We start from the raw sequence: 18,491 nt of genomic DNA, 5'->3' as shown, positions 1-18,491 counted from the left end.
GAAAAAATATAACACACACTCTTAATCCAACAACCATCACTCAATAGGTCCATCTCCTTTATATTTGCGAGGCATCATATTTGTATTGCCGCTTATCCTCCTTCTCACCCTCGCCGGCAATGACCTCAGTGTTCACACAAAACAACAACAACGTGTTTGAATATGGTTAATCCTAAGGCGTCTCTCTCTCTCTCTCGCGCGCGCGCGATACGAGAAATCTGTTGTTTTCCCCTGCGATATTTTTCAGAGGTATGCATGTGTAGTATTGATGTTTTCTTTTGCCTATATGGTTATAGTGGGATGTTTATTTGCAATCCGGATCGCCGCCGGTACGAAAGAAAAAGGATCTTGCGCTAGAAATTATAAGTTTGCTTTCAAAACAATATTTAAAAAATATTTAACAGGTAAAATTAACATCATATTTAGATTCCACACATTTTTTCTAATAAAATTTCATATATAATATGTTGAAATCGAAGTTACGGTTTAAAATATACGGCTAATTTAGAAAATCATTTGTTTGATTTAAATATATTCCAAAATAATATTAAAAATACTTAATAGGTAAAAATAATCTCATATTCATATTCTACATATTTTTCTAATCAAACTTCATATATAACATGTTTAAATCGAAGTTACGGTTTAAAAGATATGGACGATTTAAAAAAGTATTTGTTTGACTTAAATATGATCCGCGGATGAATTACCTAAAACGTTAGGGGGATTTTCGAAAAACGTAAAATAACGGTTCGGGTGTGACTTAAATCCGGACGGCGGGTTGATTTCAAGAAAACACAGAGACTTTTGTGTAAAATACGGAAAAACGATTCGTTCTGACTTAAAACAGTATTGCAGGTTGAATTCTCTAAAATAGAGGGACTTTTCTGAAAAATGTCATGACGGACGAAAGAAACCCAATTTGCTTTATTATTAGACTAGCAAAAGAGCTCGTGCGTTGCAACGGGACAGAAAACACACACGCTCTTAACCCAATAACCACTACTTGAGACCTTAATACGTAGACGTTCTTTATTTTAAAATTGCATCACATTTGTGTTCCGGTGGTGGTCTCAATGCTCACATAACGAAAACGCATTTGAATATCGTCAATTCTAAAACGTCTCTCTCACACGCATACACAGAAACACACACACACAGACACACACACACACGCACGCACACACGCGCGCGCACTCGCACGCACACAATCATTGAGAATAAGATGGAAAAATGTTGTTTTTTCCCGTAAGGTTTTTCAGAGTTGTGCATGCGTGGCTATCAATGTTTTTTTTCCATCTCAATCTGATTTTAATGTGTGTTTATTTGTAATTTGGATCGTCGCTAGTGCGGAAAAAAACCACAGACCGTGCACTATAGATTATGTTTGCATCCAAATTAATAGTTTAGAAATATTTAATAGCTAAAAGTAACAACGTATTTGGATTCTACATATTTTTTAATCAAATTTCATATATAATATGTTAAAATCAGAGTTACGATTTAAAAGATATGAATAATTTTGTTTTAGATAAACTGCAGATTGATTAACCGAAAGGTCAGGGGGTTTTCTGTTAAAACACAAAAAACGATTCGTATGACTTAAATATGTATGGCGGGTTGATTACCTAAAATTTCAGGGGGGTTTTGAGAAAACTAAAAAAACGGTTTGGGAACCAGCGTGTCTCTGCCACATCTACGAACTGCAAGTCAGTTTTCCGGCGGCTATTCCTCCATTTTTTCTCGTCGTCTCCAGGGGAAGAGGGGTAGGGGAGCAAATTGGAGACTAAAATCGCGAGCGGGGAGGTGAAATCGTAGTCCTCGTCGGTGATTCAAACCAAAATCGCGTCAGAGCTGTTGCCTACAGCAAACCCTCATCTCTGTTTGCCTGCATATGTGTGTTGGTTGCCTAATTACGTTGCCTACAGCAAACCTCATCTCTGTTGCCTGCATATTTGTCCTGTAGGCAAATATACGTAGTCCATTTTATGTGTTTGTAGGCAACTCAAGTACTCAACCTGTATATATGTAGGCAAACTCACACACTAGTTAACCTGGACAAGGGTTTCCGTAGGCAACATCTATGTTTATTCTGTGTCCATTTTTCTGTGTTTGTAGGCAAGCTTAAGTACTGTAATCTGGATTGTTGCTTGGTCCTTTTTGTAGAAGGCCAATTTCTGTCAGGTTACTTGGTCCTTTTTTTGTGTTTCCACATGGGGGGAATGTGATCAGTTTGTGTTCATTACAACACAAACACTGTAATTCATCAGCTCACAGAAAAATTAATAATCAAAATCAAATTACAATAGGGGTCCCAGGTTTGACCCCATGATACATGCTATCCTGGGATTATTCCTCTTCTGAACAAACCATCATGCAGCATTTTCTAATCCTATTTTATGTTTACAGCAACCACACATTTTGCTTGTAGATATGAAATGTTCTGTCATTTCCTTGCCTTTTTGCTCCAGATGATTACAATGCTGTTCACACTGTAGTTGAGTGGCATGCCCGCTGTAGAACTCTGAACATGTTTACTGATAACCTCTAACAATCAGTTAATTTATGCCCTATTTTCCTTTTGATGATTCTCTAGCAATCATGTCCTGTTCAAGACCTGGAAACGAATAGTTTGAGTGGGAAACGAACATGGATTTCTAGTAATCATGTTTTTGCAATCAGCGGATATGCTTTTTCTATTTGAGTGGAAAATGAATAGTTTTCAGCAGGGAGCTTAAATGTCCACTTTAAACATTTTTTTGGATACACAACACTGTAACTAAAAATGTCAGCACTTACCGCTTAACCCGTCGAGCTAGTCGCCGGCACGAGACCCCCACACCCCTCGGAAATCGACCTGAGCCGGCAATACCAACTCGCATACCCACGGCGTGCTAGGTCACCTAACCCGTCGACATACTCGCCTGCACGAGACCCCACACCCCTTGGAAATCGCCTAACAATACCAATTCGCATATCCCCGACGTGCTAGGTCGCCTAACCCGTAAATTTACTCGCCACACAGGACCCCACACACCATTGGAAATCGACCTTAGCCGGCAATACCAACTCGCCTCCCCCGGCCTGCTATGTCGCCTACCCAGTCGACCTAGTCGCGCAACCGCAGCCCCCCAAAAATCGCCTAAGACGGCAATACCAACTCGCCTACCCACGACGTGCTAGGTCGCCTAACCAGTCAACCTAATCGCCCACACGCACCCCCCACACCCCTCAGAAATCGCCTAAGCCAACAATACCAACTCGCCTACCCCACGCGTGCTAGGTCGCCTAACCCGTCGACCTACTCGCCCACACGGGACCCCCACACACCATCAGAAATCGACCTTAGCCGGCAATACCAACTCGCCTAACCCTGGCGTGCTAGGTTGCCTAACTAGTCGACCTAGTCGCCCACAAGCACACCCCACACCTCTCGGAAATAGCCTAAGCCGGCAATACCAACTTGCCTACCCCACGCATGCTAGGTCGCCTAACCCGTCGACCTACTCGCTTACACGGGATCCCCACACACCATCAGAAATCGACCTTAGCCGGCAATACCAACTCGCCTAACCCCGGCGTGCTAGGTCGCCTAACTAGTCGACCTAGTCGCCCACACGCACCCCCACACCTCTCGGAAATAGCCTAAGCCGGCAATACCAACTCGCCTACCCCACGCGTGCTAGGTCGCCTAACCCGTCGACCTACTCGCCTACACGGGATCCCCACACACCATTGGAAATCGACCTTAGCCGGCAATACCAACTCGCCTCCCCCGGCCTGCTATGTCGCCTACCCAGTCGACCTAGTCGCCCACACGCAGCCCCCTAAAAATCGCCTAAGCCGGCAATGCCAACTCGCCTACCCACGACGTGCTAGGTCGCCTAACCAGTCGACCTAGTCGCCCACACGCACTCCCCACACCTCTCGGAAATAGCCTAAGCCGGCAATACCAACTCGCCTCCCCCAGCCTGCTATGTCGCCTACCCAGTCGACGTAGTCGCCCACACGCAGCCCCCCAAAATCGCCTAAGCCGGCAATACCAACTCGCCTACCCACGACGTGCTAGGTCGCCTAACCAGTCGACCTAGTCGCCCACACGCACTCCCCACACCTCTCGGAAATAGCCTAAGCCGGCAATACCAACTCGCCTAACCCCGGCGTGCTAGGTCGCCTAACCAGTAGACCTAGTCGCCCACACGGGACCCCCACACCCCATCGGAAATCAACCTCAGCCGAGAAGGCTTTTTTCTTTTCATTTTTACGTTGGCATGGAAGGCTGTCAGTACTATGGTGGATTTAATTTCCAAGAAAATCCTTTGGTATGATGTTGCCTCCTCTTTCAACCTTGCCATTGGCATCCTAGTAAATAATAGGAGTATGTAGATAGTGTGAAGTATTCGTATAGGCAAAGACTAAAGAGGTTGTGATTCTGTTATACTGTTTGTCCACCTACTGCAGAACCTCATGATTCATACAATTTCATTGTGAATTGCCTGGAGAGGTTTCCGCAGTACAAGTACCGTGATTTCTACATTGCAGGAGAGTCATAGTTTACTCTTTTTTGCTGCTATAATTGGTTTGAGGAAGCACATCCTGAACCTGAAAGGCTTGTATCTGACCTGTAATTGCTTTACAGGATTTCAGAAATCACCAAAATCAAACCAAACTCAGTGAGCAGCTTTTACAGGGTTGCATGAATTTTTTCTACTACTAGTTTTCAGGCTTTTTTCGCCTGGCTACTTTTGTGTTTTTCTAAGCAACTAGACTTTACTACAAGTTTTTTTTTGTAAGCAACTACAAATAAATTATTGACCAGCTTTTACTATACACAGATTACTAACACAAATAACTCTGCTTCTTTTCTCTTCTTTTTAGCAGAAACAAAGGTGCAAGACAATAGAGAAGATAGAATTCAAGATTCAGCAACTTTTATCTACCATCCAGTTCTACAAGGCACGGGGATGCAAGTTCATGGCCAAAATAATTGGAACAACACTTTTACCTTTGCTGTTTTTCACTGGGAGAAACTTGCCCAGCTCTGCCAATATTTTTGCCCAATATTCACCAGAAATTTTGCCTGATCAGCATGAAGAGTTGCAGATACAATTACGTTTTCAGAATTTCCCCATGATCTTTTGCCTTGTTTTCGTCTCTATTTTACTCTGTTTTTTCGCTGTGGGAGGAGAGCTCCACAACGCTAGGCCATTGCGTCCAGCGGTGGCTGGGGAAGGAGTTGTACGGGGGATCTGGCTGGTGGGCGTAGGATTTTTTGTGCTGGATGGAGGGGAGGATCACGTGAGGGAAAGGATGGCTGGTTGTCAGGACGTGGCAACAAGATGGGGAAGCTGGACTTGCCTTCTTTAGCACGTGGGGTGGGGGACCGACAGGGCACTTTCCTTAATTGCCGGCCGCGAGATACGCTACGCGGGCGCTGTGTAGCAGCGTCCTTCATTTTTTCCATTCAATTATCGCAATGCTTGTAAAATTAACCTTTTGATGACCACAAGGTTCTCTGCGGTGGCGGTGCCGTTGAAGCGCGGCGGATGTGTACTTGCAGCTGCATCGGCGGCAGGGGCAGGGAGCCCTCACTTCGGCAGTGGGGAGAATGATAACCCGTACGAGGTAGAATTGGTTATTTTCATGTTTAGCAATTGGGAGCCGCTCTTGTGAGCATGTTTGCCGGCCTTGCTGTAACTTATGGTCCCCGTTGTCAGATTTTGGGCATCAATCCGCTTGATGGGTTCGACCAGGTGAAGATGGCCTACAATTGGCGTCGAAAGAACGCCGAGAACAGTGGGGATGCTGCATACTTGTTGAAGGTTGTTTTGGGCCCTTGTCATTCTGTATTTGGTGCTTGCGTTGGTGTTAGTGTGTCAATGAGTTGGGGCACTTTTGATTTCAGTTAGAGAGGGCTTATGATACGGTCATGATGGAACAGCTGCAAAACCGGAAGAAAGGTGTGGCATATGGATCAGTCCAGGTTAGCTTTGATGACGGGCTTGTCCTTGTTAAATATGGAAATTCATATTGTCCATCCAATCAAATGTTCACATCAGCTGGTATACGACTTTGCTTAGGAGGAAGCGGACCATACAGACCAGGGGCGACTGAATGCCAGGGGCGACACGGGCGGCACGGTGTTGCCCGCGGCGATCGCTGCCATCCGGATGCCGGCGCCCGTCGCTCCTGGTGCTAGGCAAGTCGGAGGGAGATTCTGGGCTCTCGCCGAATCTGATGAAGAGGAGGACGACGATGGAGATGGCTCCGGCGTCACGTCCGATGGTTACTCGCTGACGACTTCGGACGTGATTTGTGAAGCTTTCAACCCTGGGTATTCGGAGGAGGAAGTGGCTACAATCGTCGAGGGAGTCGTGCCGATTGACGATCCGGCGCGGCAAGGTCTTCATCCGGAGGAAAACGTGGAGGTGGTTTGCCGGATTGTTCATCGGAGGACGGCGACTTCTGCGATCCGGCCATGGAAAGGTCCCTTACCTAAGGTCAGTCTTCCAAACTTAACTGTTTTTGATCTGATTAGACCGGATTCTTGGACTACGGTTACTAGAAGAAAGGTTACTCGCCGGACTCGGGATCGAACGGCGCCGGAGGTGACCGCGGCGGCGCAACCGGCGGTCACGGCGTCCCAGATCGGTGCGATCCGCCAGGAGCGTTTGAATTCGCTCCTGGGCCGCGAGGGGGGGGGGGGTTTCCGGTTGTTGGGCCGCGGGGTGTTGATGGGCTGGGATCGGCTGGGTATGAGGCCCAGTCAGATCGGGCCTTGGACTACATACAGGGCATCGAGGCATGTAGTTAGAGACGTACGTCGCTCCAGCAACACCAGCGGTGGGCTAGGGTTCTCGGCTCCAAGCCGTCGCGCCGATCCTTGCTGTCGGGGAGCGGCCGGGCTCGTCGCATACTGCCGCTAGGGACCATGGCCAGGCGCGGGGGCCCGCCGGTTCTTCCTAAGGCATCTTCTGGCGGGGGGGGGGGGGGGCTGACCGTGGCGGCAGTGAGCCGCCGCCTGCTGCTGCCGGTGGCCGGGCTTCTACTGGCGGGGGGGGGGGGGGGGGGGCTGGCCGTGGCGGAATTGCGCCGCCGCCTGCTGCTGCCGGTGGCCGGGTCGTTCTGCCCCGGCCTGTGCATGGCTCTGGTCCTGGGGGGGTGCCGTCGGGTCGGGGCACCGGAGCTCCTGGCGGTGCGGCTGCAGCCACGATGGGCCGTGGAATTGGCGTGCAGCCCGGGGTGAGGCCGCCAGTGCTCCTGACTTCGATGGCCGTCGCGGGCCGTGGTGCACCTCCGCCGAGGCCTCCGGTCACTTTCGTCGTGGGGTGTGGAGCTGCTCCGCCAAGGCCGCCGGTGCATAATGGCCCTAGACCGGTTGGCCTTGTCGATGGGGTTCGGCCGGCGGCTCAGGCAACCCATGCCGGCGTGCAGTCTCGAGCAGCACCACCGCCTCATTACATTGCAAGGCCGACGCAAAATCGCTCGGGTCCTACGCAGACGAGACATGACAACATGACTGCCGAGTCATCGGATCCGCCTCGAGGACAGTGGGGGGATGATGGCTATGATGCGGGGATGGTCAACACCGTGGATCGTCATCGACGGGAGGTGGCCGAGGTTATGCCTGGCAGAGTGATGGTTCTGCTGAGAGGCCCTTCCTTGGTCCTCTGGGTGGTTTTGTCGAGGGCGCTTCTGGACTGGACGCACGGCAGAGAGGTGGCTACCGTGGTCATCGTCATGGTCGAGGTGGTGGTCGTGGTTTCCGCAGACAGCATCAGCCGCAGGCCATTGTAGACCAGCAGGCGTCCGCGGTGGAGGCTAATCCCACTCAGGCGACCGCCCTGACTAGCGAGGTTATGGAGGTTGTCACGGCTCTGGCGACCACGGATGTTGATATGTCTGGCGCTTCTGTTGACGCGGGTATCAGGTCTGAGTCTGAGAGGGCATCCAAGTGGGCGCGTAGGAAGGAGAAAATGTTTTGCTATCGTTGTGGTGAGAAAGGTCACTTCATTGCTGAGTGTGTGGCTGAGTTGTGTGATACATGTGGTAAGCCAACACATGCCTCGGGGGATTGCCCGCTTCTTCGTGAGCAGGCTCCGCCTCTTACAACGTATGGAGTATATTGTGCCGAGTTGATGTTCTTTGAGTCCCCAGCTGCGAGAGAGATTCCAGTTGAGACGCAGAGCATGACTACTGGTATTGTGAAGGTGACCCAGGGAGAGGTCTCTGAAGCTCAGATTGTGCAGAGGCTTCAGGAACTGGCTCCGGGAGACTTTCAGTGGGAGCTTGTTCTCATTGAGGAGTGCGTGTTCAGGGTTGACCTCCCGTCGGTAGAGGACTTGCGGCGGTTGCTGAGCTTTGGGACGTGTAAGGTGCCAGGTACTAATTGTATTCTTGAGTTTCAAGAGTGGAAGAAAGTGGAGCCTAAGGGGAAGCCCCTTACTCAGGTGTGGCTGCGTTTTTCTGGGGCACCCTCTGAGGCTCTGACAGATGTTCGGGTTGTGGCTAGTCTGGGTATCATGGTTGGCAAAACTGAGAAAGTGGATATGACATTCACTCGCGCCCATGGGGTGGCCTGATTGCAAGTGAGTGTTCTGGACATCGAGTTCGTCCCGGATGTGGTTAACTGGACTTACAGGGGAGAGGTATTCCCTCTTGAGATTGAGTTTGAGGACTCTGAGTTGTTTGCCGAGGCGGGTGTTAGTACTGATATGGATATAAACGAGGGAGACGACAATGCGGGTGCTAGGAAGGATTCGACTGATGAGGCTAGTCGAGAGAGACCCAACGGGTCGGGACCGGTTGCTCAGTTGCCCCAGACTGGATCAGGGGTAGAGCCAGCCCCATCTCCGTCGGTACCTAACAGCACGTTGAGGTTTGGATCTTTTGAGCCTGCGTCTGCTCCTCCTAGACTTTGGAGCGATCGGGTGAAGTCTGAGGATGCTTTTGAGTGCTCGCTCCCGGTGCTGGATTTTATGCCGGCTGTTTGTCCCGCGGTGGGAGACTGTGTGACGGGCCACTCGGAGACGACCTTGGGGGGGGGGAAGGAATGTGGAGCCTCAGGTGGCCCCTTTCCCCCCTGGGATCTCTGCGGTCTCGTGCGGACGGTTGGTGGTTGAGTTGACGCCTGCATCGCCGTCGTTGGTCGGCCGTGAGGGAGACCGTCTGGGGCAGGTGGCCTTGGACCCTTCCCTTTCGGCACTGGCTGCTGCAGCCTCTCCTGTGCTGATCGGCGATTGTTAGGGGCAGGTGGCCCCGGCGACGCCAGCTTCGCCGTCGCTGGCCGGCCGTGAGGGAGGCCGTCTGGGGCAGGTGGCCTCAGACCCTTCCCTTTCGGCACCGGTTGTTGCGGCTTCTCCTGTGGTGCTCGGCGGGAGTCTGGGGCAGGTGGCCCCGGTCCATCCCTCGCCTTCGGCTATCGGGATGGTGATGCCCTCAGGCTTGAGGGTTGGGGCGGAGGGGGTGCTCGGGCAGGCGGCGCCGGCACCTACCTCACCCGGCCTCCTGTCAGTTCGCCGTGGGAGCCTTCCGCCGCTGCCTCCTGCGAGTGGCGCTACTCGGGAGGAGGTTATTGCTTTCGGCGGGATCCCTGACCCAGTCTCTGAGGGGAGACGGATGAGTTCTCGTCTCCAGGACCACCCGGAGGTTGATGACATGCAGCAGAGGTGCGCTATGAGGGCGGCCAAGCTTCGTGACATTGAGGTCACTACCGGTATGTCAGTCAACTTATCCAATTCTATTTTGCATTTTTCTACGGATGAGATTATTCATAATGCAAATCAAGTAGGGGTTTCGCTAGGGAATACCAATTCTAAAATTTCCAACTCGGTTAATGATCCCCTTGATCTGGAAGCGGAACGGCTTTAGAAACCATTCGAAACCTAGCGGCAGTGAGACCTATGAATGATGCTGAGATTGATGCGTTGGGGGTGAGAGTGCTTGACAATTTGTGTGCGGACCTTGCACCATCCACTAATGAGTCCGACGAGGAGGAGGTTAGTGTAGAAGTTGTAGTGAATCAACCACCAGAGCCCGGTTATGAGGACCGGATGGTGGACAATGATAAACCCAAACGTAAGTGGAAGCGGAAGGTGTATCCCGCATCCGCGGTACGTAGGAGTGCTAGGATTCGTACGGCAAAAAAATTTCATGATGACTTATGAAAGGAATCTTTTGGAACAGCAGAGGTCTGAAGGACTTGGCTAAAAGAAGGTTTCTCGCTGAGGCGTCTTTGGAGCATCGATTAGATTTCATTGCTCTCTCTGAAACTGATAGAGATAATTTTGCTCCTCAGTTTCTTTCCTCTCTTGCGGGTGGTGTTGATTTCGATTGGCATTGCCTACCTCCGCGAGGACGATCGGGAGGTATCTTGCTGGGAGTGAGATGCGATTCCCTTGAGGTCCGGAGTGTAGTGATGGGCCACTTTGCGGTTAAGTTTCGGGTTAGGTCTAAAGTTGATGGTTTCAACTGGGCTTTGGTGGCGGTTTAAGGTGCGCACAGCCGGAGCTTAAACCGGAGTTTCTGGCGGACCTTGTTCGAATTTGTGGGTCCGAGCAGCTTTCGATGTTGGTCGGGGGTGATTTCAATATCATTCGGAGGAGAGAGGAGAAGAATAATGATAACTTTGACGGCAGATGATCGTTTATGTTCAATACCATTATTGAGAGCTTGGATCTGAGGGAGATAGAGCTTTCTGGTAGAAAGTTTACCTGGGCTAATGCTTTGCCAAACCCGACATATGAAAAGCTTGATCGAGTTCTCGCGAGCGTGGAGTGGGAACAGAAGTTCCCTCTTGTTACGGTACAAGCTCTCTCGCGGGGAATATCCGATCACACACCACTGTTCGTGGACTTCGGGGAGCCGAACCATGTGGAAAACAAAAACACCTTCTCATTCGAGATGGCCTGGTTCGAACGTGAGGGGTTCTTAGACCTCATTGCCAGGGAATGGGCTAAGGGTGTAGGAGGTAGGACGGCTGTCGAGCGTTGGCAGAATAAGATTAGGCATTTGAGAAGTTTCTTACGGGGTTGGGCTAAGCACCTCAGTGGGGTGTATAAGATTAAGAAGGATAGGCTCCTTTCTCTTATACAGGCCCTGGACATAAAAGCTGAATCCGCGATTCTGCTGCCTGCTGAGCTCCAGGTTAAAACTGAGGCGGAGAAGAGGTTGAAAGAACTTCTCCGCGAAGAAGAGTTGAAGTGGGCGTTGCGAGCTAAGGTTTGCAAAGTGGTTCAAGGGGACGCCAATACTCAATTCTTTCACCTGATTGCCAATGATAAGCACAGAAAGAAGCGTATCTTCCAACTTGAACAAGATGAGGGTACTATTGTTGGGCAGGATAATCTCAAAACATATATTACCGAGTATTATAGGCAGTTATTTGGACCTCCGGAGGTTAATTGTGTGACCTTCGATGAGTCTAGGACTAAGGATGTACCTCAATTGTCTGCTGCCGATAATGATATCTTCCTCGCCCCGTTTTCGGAGAAGGAGGTGTTTGATGCTATTGCACAAATGAAAAACAATAAGGCTCCCGGACCGGATGGGTTCCCGGCCGAGTTATATAAAAAGTGCTGGCACATTATTAAGGGGGATTTGTTACCTATGTTTCAGGATCTTTTCTCTGGACAACTTCAATTATTTCACTTGAATTTTGGAACTATCACATTGCTCCCTAAGAAAACGGAGGCTGTGAGAATTGAGCAGTTCAGGCCGATTTGCCTCCTCAATGTTAGTTTCAAAATCTTCACCAAGGTCGGGACTAATAGGCTCTCATAGATTGCACATTCTGTGGTGCAACAATCCCAAACTGCTTTCATGCCGGACAGAAACATCCTTGAAGGGGTGGTTGTCCTTCATGAAACGCTCCATGAAATTCACTCCAAAAAATTAGATGGGGTAATTTTTAAGGCGGATTTCGAAAAAGCGTACGATAAGGTCAAGTGGCCATTCCTCCAACAGGCATTGCGTATGAAAGGTTTTGATGATGCCTGGCGCCGGCAGGTCGAATCATTTACGCAAAAAGGGAGTGTGGGAATTAAAGTGAATGACGATATAGGTCATTATTTCCAGACTCATAAAGGCCTCAGACAAGGAGATCCGATGTCCCCTATCCTGTTTAATATTGTGGTGGATATGTTAGCAATTTTGATAGGAAGGGCTAAGGAGAATGGTCAAGTGGGTGGCTTGGTACCTCATCTTGTTGATGGAGGTGTATCCATCCTTCAATACGCTGATGATACAATCATCTTTATGGAGCACGACTTGGCCAAGGCGAGAAATATGAAGCTGTTGTTATGCCTCTTTGAACAATTGTCCGGGTTAAAGATTAACTTTCATAAGAGCGAGTTGTTCTGCTTTGGTAGAGCCAAAGACGAACAGGAGTCTTATAGGCAATTGTTTGGGTGCGAGTTGGGGAGTTTGCCCTTCTCCTACCTTGGTATTCCGATACACCATCGTAGGCTGACAAACAGAGAGTGAAAGTGTATCGAGGACCGATTTGAGAAGAAACTGAGTTGCTGGAAGGGTAAGCTCATGTCATACGGAGGCCGGTTAATCTTGATAAATTCGGTGCTCACGAGTATGCCTATGTTCCTCTTATCGTTCTTTGAGGTCCCAGTTGGTGTTAGGAAAAGATTGGACTTCTATTGATCACGCTTCTTTTGGCAGGGTGATGAACTTAAAAGAAAATACCGGCTTACTAAATGGGATATTATCTGTCGACCCAAAGACCAAGGAGGGATTGGTATTGAGAATCTTGAAGTTAAGAACAAATGCCTTCTTAGTAAGTGGTTGTGGAAGCTCGCTTCCGGGACTGAAGCCATGTGGGCGCAGATCCTTCGCAGCAAGTACCTCCAGACTAGAACACTGTCCCAGGTAACAGTTAGGCCGACTGACTCGCCTTTCTGGAAAGGACTCATGAAAATTAAACAATTACTGTTTAATACGACAAGAGTTGTTATTGGAAATGGTGCTACTACACGTTTCTGGGAGGATACTTGGCTTGGCGACTCACCCTTGGCCATTCAATATCCGTCTTTATATCGTATTACTCAACAACGTGAGGTGTTCGTTGCAACGGTATTTCAAATTATCCCCCTTAATATTCAGTTTAGACGGTCGCTAGCGGGCAATCGTTGGGAAGTTTGGCTCCATTTAGTTAGGAGACTAATGGAGGTTCAACTTTCTGACCAACCTGATGAATTACGCTGGAAGTTGACTAGGTCTGGAGTATTTACAGTTAAGTCAATGTATATTGATGTTATTAATTCGAACTCCATTCCAACTTCCAAGAATGTCTGGATGTCAAAGTTCCTTTGAAAATAAAAGTGTTTATGTGGTTTGTCCATAAACAAGTTATTCTAACAAAGGACAACTTAATAAAGCGTAATTGGACAGGACCTACTAGGTGTAGTTTCTGTGATCGGGATGAGACGATTAAGCATCTCTTTTTTGATTGCCCGTTGGCCAAGGTCCTTTGGCGGACGGTCCACATTGCTTTTAACATTACTCCACCGACTACTGTTAATGCTTTATTTGGGACTTGGCTTAATGGGATTGAGTCTACCTTAGCAAGACATATTCGGATTGGAGTCTGCGCTTTGCTGTGGACCATCTGGCTTTGCAGAAATGATTTGGTTTTTAACAGAACATCACAGATTCATTTTTTGCAGGTTATTTTCCGAGCTACGGTAGTGATCCGTTCGTGGTCGCTACTCACTCCGATGGAGGCCAGGGAGCATTTGGTTACTGGGTCTATCCGTTGGGAGATGGTAGCTCGGGATATCTTCAACCGGTTTGGATGACGGTCATGTAATAGGATAGACAATTAGTTTACCTACCTTTTTTAGCCAGCCGGTTGTGGCATCTTTTCCTGGCTAGTTCGTGTATCTAGCCTTTTGCGCTTTGTGTGAGCTGCTTTTTCTTTCTTTAAGTTTGAGACTTTGGAACTTTGTTGGCACAATTTGTTTCTTGGTTAATAAGATGGCCGTATGCATCACTCTTGATGCAGAGGCCGGGGAGCCCCCCCTTTTCGAAAAAAAATACGACTTTGCTTAGGAGGAGATGTAAGAGGTATTGTAGTTGCAGGACCATCGGTAATCTATATGCTGTTTTTCGAAACAAGTCCTTTATATCAAGGTAGTGAGAACCGTGGTCTGAATCCGAATGGAGCTCTGATGATAGGATTGCAAATCATATCTTAACTATCAGAATCATTGAAATGTGAATTCTACTAACGAAAATCGTAGAATCAGAGTGGTTAGTTTGAATCGTGAAGTCATTGAACCGTACAATAGAATTGCCATTCTGACTACCTTGCTTTGGATGCTTGCCCGGAGTCTCTCAATCAGTGAATCAGTGGACGCTGGCTTGCAACCAATTGTCCAATTCATTGTCGCTCCTTGATAAATTTCTTAATGCTGAAATAAGCAAATAATTGCTATGTTGGAAACTATCTGCTGATGAGTGACATAGTTTTATTTCACAAATGTTTCAAATTCTTGTATAGAGATATATATGTAACCATCTGCGGGTCTATGATTAGTTGGTCACTTTAGAATGGTTGCTTTGTCAAGCACTGTCAATTATCTTGCGCTGAATTCAACTTCATTTGGCTTCATGGATATATTGCTGGATGCTAAGGAGTTTGTACTTCTTGGAATCCATCAAAATCTTTGGTAGCTGTTATGTGGGGAACCACATATGGTCGGAGGGCCCCAGCCCTGGCCGCACCGCCCCCTGGTCCAGCTCAAAGTGGCTAGGATTCCTGTACTGCTACAAGTTATTAGGTTCAGAGTCTAGATTAGTTATTAGGTTCAGATTCGTATTAGATTCAGAGTCTAGATTAGTTATTAGGTTCAGATTCGTATTAGATTCAGAGTCTAGATTAGTTATTAGGTTCAGATTTGTATTAGATTTAGTCCAGATTAGAACCTGTTTCAGAGTCCAGATTGTATTTCCTTTTGACTCGCCTTGTCAGCCAAGCTATTCCTCCTATATATTGGGGGTCTCCCGCGATCAAGAAATCATCAGAATTCAGAGTATTACTATCTATTAGGCCTAGAAGTAATTAGAGTTTGTTCCACTAGCCTTGAGAGGAATATCATCTGAATTCTTTATTCTGATATTTTCACTCTTTTGGATGTTAGGTGACAAAGGACATCAAATATGCTGATAATCAACCAATAGTTCCCTGGGGACCTAGGTATAGTCATTTTATATCAGAACCAAACTTTTCTTGCATATGTTTGTTCATCATAGTTTGTGTACATTTTGATTCACATAGATGCACCCAGCACCCATATGAACCTTAAACAGCTTGCCTCGTTTATGCATGCGTGAACATGAACAACTGAACATCCTTCTTTTGACTTGCGGGAGTTTTTGTGTTTCCTGAGAGAATGGAACTATTTCTTGGAAAGCTGCACAAATCAAATATGCCCTTACAAACACTGTTTACAAAACCAGACTGGCGGTCCAACCTGAATAAACCAGAACTGGCGCCTGATCCGGTCCTTTTTGCCTAAAAGGCTGTTTGCTTGAAAACTGAGAAAAAAAACAAACAAAATAAAGCATGTGACCCTAGAGTCAAGCTGAGGAACTCATACCCATCAAGCTGAGGTCCCGTACAAACATGAGCTACATAGCCTTTGTGAGTAATGTGGCAAGTAAGTTGTAGACTATTTTATAGAGCATATGAAGTGCTATCAATTTAATATACTTAAATTTTGTAGAGCTTATACTTAATTTGAAATCAATTTAATATATTATATTCGAAATTTTGAACCACGGATCGACTGGTTGAGCTGACGGTTCGAACACTGAACCAGTGAGTGAGTAGGTTAACCGGTTTGTTTGGTCCTTATTTCTTTATTTTGCTTACAGATAGACCCTTATTTTGACTTCTGTTAGATAAATGTTGATCTGTTCACATGTTAGTGTTACTAATAAATGTGAAGTCTTTGTGCTAGTTATATGCAAAATATCTTCATTCTGGGCATTGGATAATGTTGTTCATAATATGCTGATACTGGTCGTCATCTTCCAGATACTCTAGAGCCACTGCAAAGGACGTACAAATAAATATGGCAATATCAGCAACATTTGTAAGACATTCTTTTCTGAAATATCCATAAGAAATCTAAATGAGTCATATGTAATTGTTAATATTTTTTTTGCGTTTTAGTAAAATCCTACAGTACTTCTTTGGTCTGCTCCGCTCCATGTTGTCTCAAACACAGAGGTTTAACTTGGAAACTACTGAATGATGTTTCTCTTTTCTTTTTTGATATTTTAGCATTACTTTGGACAATTTAGCTTTAGCTGAAATGTTCTATGCATTTGTACCTTTTCCAATTGTTCTATGAAAGTATGCACATTTATCTCGTCGCACTTAATGATATCCATGGAATCAGCAAATATAGGTAGTTTGTTCTATTATGTTCATTTGTATCTTTTCTTGCAGATCACGTGCATATTGACCATGGGCCATGCAGACTGGAAACCCTTGCAGTTTTTGTGTTTTGCTTATTTCTATCGAATACTTGAGAAACTGAAGTCTACCGAGCCAGCAATAACTCCTGTATACAATGTAAGGATCTTCCAAAATAGTTTCTACATAATGTTGGCATTAACATGAACTATCTATTGGTTCAGGTTTTGTGTAGGTAGTATAAATATACGGAGTAATAACAAAAATATATCTTTGGAAGCATGTGAGTTAAAGGAGATATTTTTGCTTTTCCCTTTTTATTATAATGCTTGGAAGCACACACTTGTCATTAAAATTCATTTATTTCTGCTGTGCAATAGTGGAATGCGTTTTTTTTAATAGTCCAATAGTTTGTAGCTAGGCACTTAATGGAAGAAGACATCTTATAGAGGGAATGGCATCTCCTTGAGTTGAAAAGCATTATTATGTTAGTACATGCTTGTTTTGAATTTGCTTTCATATATTAGGAAGATATGCACATGTTTTTAAAGAGGATAATGGTTGCACACCAAATTTAGCTAAATGCAGTTTTTGGGTTCTGAACAAGGAGGTGCTGTCAACAGATGGAATATTGGATCATTTATACTTCTAATTAGTTATTACCCTAGTCCCTAGACATATTATTTACTCCATGAGTGACTGAACATAATATCCAAATACAATGTTTATGGCAGGAGTACGGTGAGGTTGAAGGCCGAGGTATACATATGGCAAAGCGAGTGCTTCGTAGTTTGGGTTTGGTACTTGGATCGATATTTGCTGCATCCCTGGTTAGTGGACTGTTCAAATACAGCGCAATCCAGATTAGTTGTATTAGTTTCTCTTCCCGTGTTGTTTCTCCAGCTTTCTTAACCGCTTCTCAGTATGACTTCTTTGTATCCTTTTGCATTCAGGGTTATACCGGACTGGCCAATTTCTCCCAGTTTCTTGGTCACTATATTCCCTCTCTTGTTTATAACTTCCAGGTACAGTATGCATGGCGATATATGTGTATTGTTGCTTGGTATGGTTTTAATTTTTTATGATGGATTAGAAGTATCAATTTTATTATGCCAAACTTGTCGATATTTGTTCTTGGAGTTTGTTATGACCGGCACCCTAGTTTCTACCAGAGTTTAAAACTACATTTAGGATTGTAATATGGATGAGTCAATGTGCTCGGTTTACTTAACATCTGACAGCTTTTTTCTTCCTTCTTTTTTTTGTTGCCAAAAAGGATATTTAGCATGAACTAGAAAGCTAGCAAGTTAGTACTCCTCAAAGTATTTTAACTAGAAAGGTCACTGGAGCAAGTGCATGATGCTTTTCTGGTGGAAAACATGAATAAAAAAATGAATATTCTGTTTTATACTATCTTGCAACAGCAAACTAATTTTTTAGAGTAATAACAGCAAAACTAATCGGTGGACATCTCATTGCAGGAGTTGATTGTGACCACAGCTTCATCTGTTCTGCTTTGCATATTGGCTACGTACTACCGATAGCGATTGTGCTGGACTGCCCCCTTGTTTTGCAGTCCTGATACATTGACACTCAATCATCTTCATCTTCATCTTCAGTTCTTCACAAAGGGGTTGTGCTCGATAACTACATGCATACTCTGTCGCGGAAACCCAAAGCTGTGAGAAATTTACTCTTATGTCTGGAAATTTGCACAGCAGATAAGATGTCGCTGTCCAACGGTTCTGGAGCTGAAATCAGCATACAAGAGAGAAACGGCTAACAGAAGAATTTATCATGCGGCGCTGACGATGTTGGAAAACTAGTTTTAGCGATTCCTAGCTTACAAAGATTTCCACATTTCTCATCCAGTTTCCTCGATGTCTCAATCCGACCGCGAAGTTGTACAACTAAAATTCTCATGTTATTCTCGTGAGCAATGAATCGCAAGCATGAGCTCTTGTGTAGGAATACATTGTTGAGTGCTTGTCTGTTTTGGTTATGGACGTCATCTCTCATACGCAGTAGGGAGTGCAATGCAACCCACCATCCACAA

General features: G+C 46.3%; 1 protein-coding gene across 1 annotated transcript; it reads left to right on the top strand.

The window, feature by feature from the left end:
* Positions 1 to 3,574: 3,574 nt before the first annotated feature.
* Positions 3,575 to 18,250, top strand: LOC123121378 (uncharacterized). The gene is made up of 10 exons (XM_044541339.1): positions 3,575 to 5,625; positions 5,718 to 5,822; positions 5,906 to 5,983; positions 6,081 to 6,500; positions 15,153 to 15,208; positions 16,052 to 16,109; positions 16,469 to 16,594; positions 17,170 to 17,265; positions 17,389 to 17,460; positions 17,917 to 18,250. Exons 1-10 carry the CDS (start codon positions 5,500 to 5,502, stop codon positions 17,977 to 17,979), a joined length of 1,200 nt encoding a protein of 399 aa, XP_044397274.1. The 5' UTR covers positions 3,575 to 5,499; the 3' UTR covers positions 17,980 to 18,250.
* The last annotated feature ends 241 nt before the right edge of the window (positions 18,251 to 18,491 follow it).

Source organism: Triticum aestivum, chromosome 1B (assembly GCF_018294505.1).
Source record: "Triticum aestivum cultivar Chinese Spring chromosome 1B, IWGSC CS RefSeq v2.1, whole genome shotgun sequence".
Lineage (NCBI taxonomy): Eukaryota > Viridiplantae > Streptophyta > Magnoliopsida > Poales > Poaceae > Triticum > Triticum aestivum.
This window is presented reverse-complemented; position numbering and strand designations above follow the sequence as displayed.